The sequence below is a fragment of the Drosophila erecta genome, unplaced genomic scaffold (assembly GCF_003286155.1).
Source record: "Drosophila erecta strain 14021-0224.00,06,07 unplaced genomic scaffold, DereRS2 tig00000021-arrow-pilon, whole genome shotgun sequence".
NCBI classification, from domain to species: Eukaryota; Metazoa; Arthropoda; class Insecta; order Diptera; family Drosophilidae; genus Drosophila; species Drosophila erecta.
Window position 1 is genome coordinate 25184858 of NW_020825198.1, and position 7969 is coordinate 25192826.

At 38.8% G+C, this 7969-nt stretch overlaps 1 protein-coding gene across 5 annotated transcripts in view; it reads left to right on the plus strand.

Moving 5' to 3' along the window:
• Positions 1-7769, plus strand: part of LOC6544880 (DEAD-box helicase Dbp80) — an 83787-nt gene extending 76018 nt beyond the window's left edge. For all 5 annotated transcript variants that reach the window (XM_001973804.3, XM_026976432.1, XM_026976433.1 and 2 more), the window contains one exon: positions 7577-7769. In XM_001973804.3, coding sequence (XP_001973840.2) covers positions 7577-7716 — 140 coding nt within the window. In that variant the 3' untranslated portion in view covers positions 7717-7769. The remainder of the gene's footprint in view (positions 1-7576) is intronic.
• Positions 7770-7969: the final 200 nt, after the last annotated feature.

Consider the following 7969-nt stretch of genomic DNA (forward strand, 5'->3'; position numbering starts at 1 on the left):
TTTTCGCAGTCGTAGTAAAGTAAAGTAAAGTAGGGTAGTAAAAAATGTTGCCTTTCCTAAGTTCGCTAAAATCGAAGGAATACTTGGCATAGGGTAGCGATCGGCGTTGTTTCGTTCATTTAGATTCGTTCATCCAGTTTTCCTATCACCAGTCGTTTTTCTTTGTTTCGAAAATTTCAGTGTTAACGAAATCCGCTTATATGTATATTACATGGGATATATATAGCTTGTATAGCTATAGCTATATATAGCTATAATTATAAAGCTTGTATAGCTATAATATATTTATTATATAAATAGCTTGGAATATACGGGTTCGTTAGTCTCCGTACGGATTGTGGCAATGATCGAGGTGTTAAATGGAAGCGCCTCGTTAGAGTGCTAAAAAACTTGTTTCTTCTTAAGGATTATTTTTTTTAGTTCATCTTTCACCGAACTTGGGACTTCTACGTCATCGATATTTGTGACGTTCACAGTATTCGCGGTATTTTAGTTGTTCCGATACGTTTCCATACCTGATTGCGTTGTTGCGTAGATCTAATGCCACTCCGCTTAGCAAATCGAAACCTATAATGGCATTAAACTGATGGTATCAAATAAAAAGAATGGGGCTGTTAGGCCAAATATGTGCAGTAAGCACTTTTCTTTCACTTCACTGGAGCCGTGAATGGCTCACACAGAATGTGCAGTCGACAGTCGACAGTTATGTTTTTCAGCTCCTTTATGAGCTTTACATAATTTTTTGCCGCTCCAGTATCTAGGAGAATTTTTAAAACTCGCTGCCAGCCTTCGTTTAATGAAGGGCAACCGGGATCTTCCTCTAAAAAATTGATAAGGTCGTTTGCACCATGAACCGGTATTTTGATTCTTGTTTGGCTTTTTGAAATAATGGGGGTTTTTTTCTGGTCCGCGGTCGGCACCTGAATTTTTGCCTTGTTTCTCAGGCGCGCGGTGTTGGCAATTGTTGAAATCAATATTCTGATTCCTTTGCTCCACCGCCCCGGCATATGTGGTCGCAAACATACTTCGTTCGATACTGGTCTCTACCTCTCTTGCTAATGCCAGTGCTGCTGGCAGGTCTTTTGGTTGTGCCGGAAAAACAACACCCCTTTAGGGATTTTTTTAGACCGGAAATAAATACGTGTAGGGCATTAGCCCTAACCTCTGTATTAAGCAAGGTGGCTATTTCATTATCATATGTCATGACAATTTTGTTTGTAACGAGGGTTAATTTTCATTTGACCTCATCGTAGTACTGCATTAGGGTTTGGTAGCCTTGACGGACTGACTAAAGTCCCTGTCGCAAGAATGCTTTATCTGCATAGGAGCAGTCCAATCTAGCCAAAATGGCTTTAAAATTAAGGACTGTGTTGTGCGAAACCAGCAGCGCACGCGCGGTCCTTTAATTTTGTTTCTAATAGTTGTAACGGCCTGGAAATGACCGCTACTGCTCGGATAATTTTTGAACAATTCAAAAGCATCAGTGACCGATTGCCTCCATGCCACGTATTCGTCCTGAATGCCAGTAAAATCTGGAATTGACTTTACTATGTGTAAAGGTGTATTGCACGGTGTTGCTCCCGAATTTGCTGCTACCCTCTGGTAAGCTTCTACCTCTGGTGGTTCTACACGCAAACTTTTTAATTGTTGATTAACAGCGTTAATTTGATCCGAGAACTCGGCCCTAAGCCTCTGTTCTTGATTAGCCAATGCTGCCTGCACTAACATTTCGATTCGGGGCACATTCATTGTGTATGTGGTATTTTCTGTCTGTGCTTGTTGAGGTCTGAGGTTCCCTGAGACGAGCTCTAATTCACTATCACTTTGCGATTTGGTTTCCCTATATGGGCCTGGGTAACTAAGGCCATTAATTAATTAACAATAACACTAAGCACAAGTTATTGAGAGGCCGAATATTTAATATTTTAATTCGGCAGAAAGTTATGTTTACATTAATAACCGGGTGCTTGGTGTCTGAAAATTTTTATTTAGAGACGGCTGATAATAATTGGTTTCCTTTTATGCGACTGTCAAGCACTTTATTGAAATTTTTATATGTTAAGTATTTCTGGGTACATAAGTTGTTTATTTTCTCCCTGTGTAGGGACAAGTTGTCTTAGACTTAGACTTTGAAGTTGTCTTAGACTTGATCAGCCCACTTACATGTTTGTTTGTTTTGTGGATTCTGTTTGGTTGGGTGTTAAACACCTAATTATTAGGTGTGGGTCAGGGGACGGTCCCTCGCAGCAGTCACTGTATTTTGGGCGGTTGGCCGATGTGCGTAGCCCACAGGTAGCAGGCGGTCGTTCCTCGCTCCAGTTGGAGATCGCGAAGAGCGTTTAGCCGGCTGGCTGTAGTTCCTATGTTGGAATAGGAAGATTATTTTGGAAGGGGAACTACCCTTCTAAACTGCTGGCCTAGAGACACAGTCAGCTTTTAATATAATAAATGATATTTAACGGCCGTTTCCGGAGTTGCTTTGCATGAGATAGTGCTCTTGTTTATCAAACAAGATAGTGCTCTTGTGTTCAAAACTAAACTGAAAAACTTATCAACTGGACTATAGCTAACCGCGGCCGGCAAGCCGACCGCTCATCCAGAAAAGTGCTGACACTAGCAAAAACAGCATATCTCACCATACCGGCAACCAATGGGAATCAGGCACAACCCCTAATGGCGCTTTCGCTGAATTTGCATAAAAAGACTCTAGGGTGATCCAATAATCTTGTAACTTTATACCGATTTAAGTTTACTCATTAATTGTATTAACTTACCTATTAACTACGATTATCACTATTTGTCCGTAAATTTAACTGAACAAACTTTTACCGATTTAATTAAACAAGCTGGAGAATATAGCAGTATAGCCCAACTCCAATATTTCACAGAAAAATTTAGAGTGGGAAATCATTGGAATAACAATAATAAAACGCAGTACTGGTGGTTTAATTAATATTATGGGTATCGCATATAAATTATTTGTCACGTTAGATGAGAATGATAAAGAAGAACTTGAGCAAAAATCAATAATCTTTCCTGAAACTCAGTTCAAATTAATGAATTAAATAAAGTAATAAAAGCAGTCTATAGAGGTATTAGTAATTAGTAAAGTATAGTAATAAATCATTTAAATCATCACATGTAAACTCTGAAAAATTGTTGAACATTAAAACATCGATCTGGTTGAAATCGGATTCAAATGAAATACTTATTATTTCCCATATTCCTAAAAGTATCATTAAAACAGTACTTTTAAATATTATACCACATCCAGACCAAGATAAGAAAATACTAATAGAATATGTTCATGATAAATTTTACATTCAAAATAATGAAACTTATAAACAATACTCCAGAGAACCAATATTAAATAAGCTATTATAAAAGCATTAGGCATACTAAATCAAAGCAGAGTGTAGATATTCTAAAATCCATAATAATCTTGGTGTAATTTATATAGGGCCAAATATTATTCTTACTTGGAAATTATCAAAAATGGTTTTGAATCAAAATTGCACAAGGAATAGAGAAATTATAATAGAAGGAGCTTTATAATAGAAGCTTTTAATTGTTCTGTTCAAATAGATAAATCTTAATAACAAGCATAACATTAGATAATACTCAAGCCATTCACATAAACAATAATGTAACAAAATTAGAACCATTATCATAATAGGTTGGAAAATATCTCCCTTCCGCTTTTTTGCTCTTTATTCAATGCCTTATAAAAAGTGTTACAGTGATCGGATTTAGTTCAAATATGCGCCGTTTTGTTCGATAATCTGTTGCCATCTAGATGGCAACTTCATAATACCTCCCTCGTAGAAGCCCCCCTCCTTATTTGCGAAGAACTCGGACAGCCACTTTTCACAAGCCTCTTTTGAGTTCAACTTTACACCACCAAGGGCATTCGCCATGGACAGGAACAGGTGGTAATCACTTGGCGCTATGTCCGGGCTATATGGTGGATGCGATAAAACCTCCCATCCGAGCTCCCTTAGCTTCTGACGAGTCATCAACGAAGTGTGTGGTCTGGCGTTGTCCTGGTGGAACACTACACCCATCCTGTTGGCCAATTCTGGACGCTTCTGGTCGATCGCCTGCTTCAAGCGGTCCAGTTGTTCGCAGTAGATGGTAGAATTAAGCGTCTGGCCATATGGGAGCAGCTCATAGTGGATGATTCCCTTCCAATCCCACCAAACACACAGCAAAACCTTCCTGGCCGTCAATCCCGGCTTGTCCACTGTTTGGGACGATTCACCGGCCTTCGACCACGACCGTTTTCGCTTGATATTGTCGTATGTGATCCATTTTTCGTCGCCAGTCACCATCCGCTTCAAGAATGGGTCGAGTTCGTTCCGTTTCAGCAGCATATCGCAGGCGTTGATTCGGTCCAGAAGGTTTTTTTGCGTCAAATCATGCGGCACCCAAACATCAAGCTTTTTTTTTGTATCCAGCCTTCTGCAGATGGTTTAAAATGGTTTGGTGACTAACTCCCATCTCCTGGGCGATGTCACGAGATGCCACATGCCGGTCTAACTCGATGTATTCCATGATTTGATCGGTATTTGTCGTCACAGGTCTTCCGCCGGCTGGCTTATCCATGGTGTCGTTTTCACCGGCTCTGAATCGTCGAAACCATTCCTCCGCGGTTCGAAGTGATAGAGTACCATCCCCCAAAACACCATTAATCTCACGGAACGTTTCTCTGGCGGATTTGCCTTTAACGAAGGAAAACTTTAAAATAGCGCGAATTTCGGCGTTAGTGAACTCCATGCTTACACGTCTATAAGTGTTGAACGCAATAACCAAACTAATCATGCATAGCGTTTTGTAGGTTATGTCAAGACCTTTCAAATTATGTATAGTATTGCCAGATACGAGCTCTGTAGCGCTTTGTACATAGCCGCGAAATTCAAAAGAATTTCAAAAAGGCGGAAGGGAGATATTTGCCAAACTAATATTTACAAACAAAAGAAATAATACAAGATCATACAAGTACACAAAATACATTACAGGTTGTAACATTAACTTATAATACTTATATACTTATATAATACTTATTATATTTATAATTATTTTACTTGGCATTCCCCGAAAATAAATGTAAAATATAAAAACGAAAATGCCACACAGATACAACAACCAAATAATACACCAATCGAAAATGTAACAGAAAACGAAAATAATGTAAACCATATTTTGTATCCTAGATTATCCGCCTGAGGGCAGGCTAATTTCTAAGAGTGGGTAGTGACATATGAACCACTTTACAAATACATACACACGCAGACACATAGTACATAATAGGTTGGAAAATATCTCCCTTCCGCTTTTTTGCTCTTTATTCAATGCCTTATAAAAAGTGTTACAGTGATCGGATTTAGTTCAAATATGCGCCGTTTTGTTCGATAATCTGTTGCCATCTAGATGGCAACTTCATAATACCTCCCTCGTAGAAGCCCCCCTCCTTATTTGCGAAGAACTCGGACAGCCACTTTTCACAAGCCTCTTTTGAGTTCAACTTTACACCACCAAGGGCATTCGCCATGGACAGGAACAGGTGGTAATCACTTGGCGCTATGTCCGGGCTATATGGTGGATGCGATAAAACCTCCCATCCGAGCTCCCTTAGCTTCTGACGAGTCATCAACGAAGTGTGTGGTCTGGCGTTGTCCTGGTGGAACACTACACCCTTCCTGTTGGCCAATTCTGGACGCTTCTGGTCGATCGCCTGCTTCAAGCGGTCCAGTTGTTCGCAGTAGATGGTAGAATTAAGCGTCTGGCCATATGGGAGCAGCTCATAGTGGATGATTCCCTTCCAATCCCACCAAACACACAGCAAAACCTTCCTGGCCGTCAATCCCGGCTTGTCCACTGTTTGGGACGATTCACCGGCCTTCGACCACGACCGTTTTCGCTTGATATTGTCGTATGTGATCCATTTTTCGTCGCCAGTCACCATCCGCTTCAAGAATGGGTCGAGTTCGTACCGTTTCAGCAGCATATCGCAGGCGTTGATTCGGTCCAGAAGGTTTTTTTGCGTCAAATCATGCGGCACCCAAACATCAAGCTTTTTTTTTGTATCCAGCCTTCTGCAGATGGTTTAAAATGGTTTGGTGACTAACTCCCATCTCCTGGGCGATGTCACGAGATGCCACATGCCGGTCTAACTCGATGTATTCCATGATTTGATCGGTATTTGTCGTCACAGGTCTTCCGCCGGCTGGCTTATCCATGGTGTCGTTTTCACCGGCTCTGAATCGTCGAAACCATTCCTCCGCGGTTCGAAGTGATAGAGTACCATCCCCCAAAACACCATTAATCTCACGGAACGTTTCTCTGGCGGATTTGCCTTTAACGAAGGAAAACTTTAAAATAGCGCGAATTTCGGCGTTAGTGAACTCCATGTTTACACGTCTATAACTGTTGAACGCAATATCCAAACTAATCATGCATAGCGTCGTTTTGTAGGTTATGTCAAGCCCTTAAAAAATATGTATAGTATTGCCAGATACGAGCTCTGTAGCGCTTTGTACATAGCCGCGAAATTCAAAAGAATTTAAAAAAGGCGGAAGGGAGATATTTGCCAAACTAATATTTACAAACAAAAGAAATAATACAAGATTATACAAGTACACAAAATACATTACAGGTTGTAACATTAACTTATAATACTTATATACTTATATAATACTTATTATATTTATAATTATTTTACTTGGCATTCCCCGAAAATAAATGTAAAATATAAAAACGAAAATGCCACACAGATACAACAACCAAATAATACACCAATCGAAAATGTAACAGAAAACGAAAATAATGTAAACCATATTTTGTATCCTAGATTATCCGCCTGAGGGCAGGCTAATTTCTAAGAGTGGGTAGTGACATATGAACCACTTTACAAATACATACACACGCAGACACATAGTACATAATATATGTACCACAGTACCACTTAACCACACACAAACACACACACACAATATCAAACTGCCTAGCAACACATAAGTCAGACCCCAAATTCTTGGTGACAATAACAACTTGAAAACAGAACAAAAAAGAACATTGACTTATAGACATAAATATCCGCCGATACCAAATTCGTTATTCCCGCTAAGCAACTATATTGCTAACGCAGCACAAATCCCTGCCTGGTAATTTTCCATGCGCAACTCTTTTAAAAGAGCGCAGTCCATTTAAACATAGAAGAGAACCACTTGTGCTCCATATAAACAAATTCAGCCAAGGGTTTGCTAAGCGTTTAACTCGCACTCCAGTTTTAGATTTAATTCATTCACTTTACCATTAAGACGTGATTTGTCTCCGAATATTTTGTCTTTAAACATTTTTTTTTGCAACCGCGAACTCGTTATTCTATATTAGTTTAGCTTGTCGTCAATGGCTTAGTAGCATTAAATTGGTTGTTAACCACTTATACAATTTGTGTCATGCTTACTTATTCTTCTAATTTGAATGCAGTTTTTTTAAAAACTGATTTAAGGTTTTCTAATTACGTTTCACATTTCATTACCTTTTTAACATTTTTATCTTTAACATTTTGTTTCAGGAAAGTCTGGAATTGCCATAAATCTTTTAACGGATGAGAAGACTATGAAAGTGTGTTCCGATATCGAAAAACATTTCAACAAAAAAATTGAAGTTTTAAATACTGATAGCGCCGATGATATAGAAAAAATTGGCACATAGATTTAACTTCCTAAACGATAATTATTTTGATAATAAAAATGAAATACACAATATTGTAAAGTTCTTTAATTGCTTTGGAATGCCTTGGATCTCGGTCAGGTCTACCAGATGTAAATATTATAAATATTATAACAAGTTCAATATTCGTGAAAAAGTGGTAAGCGCTATGTTCAGGGATTAATGAAACAGGAGGGAAAATATGTGCTAAATATTTTAATGATATAGCTCTAAAGGAAAATGATAAATTCTAAAA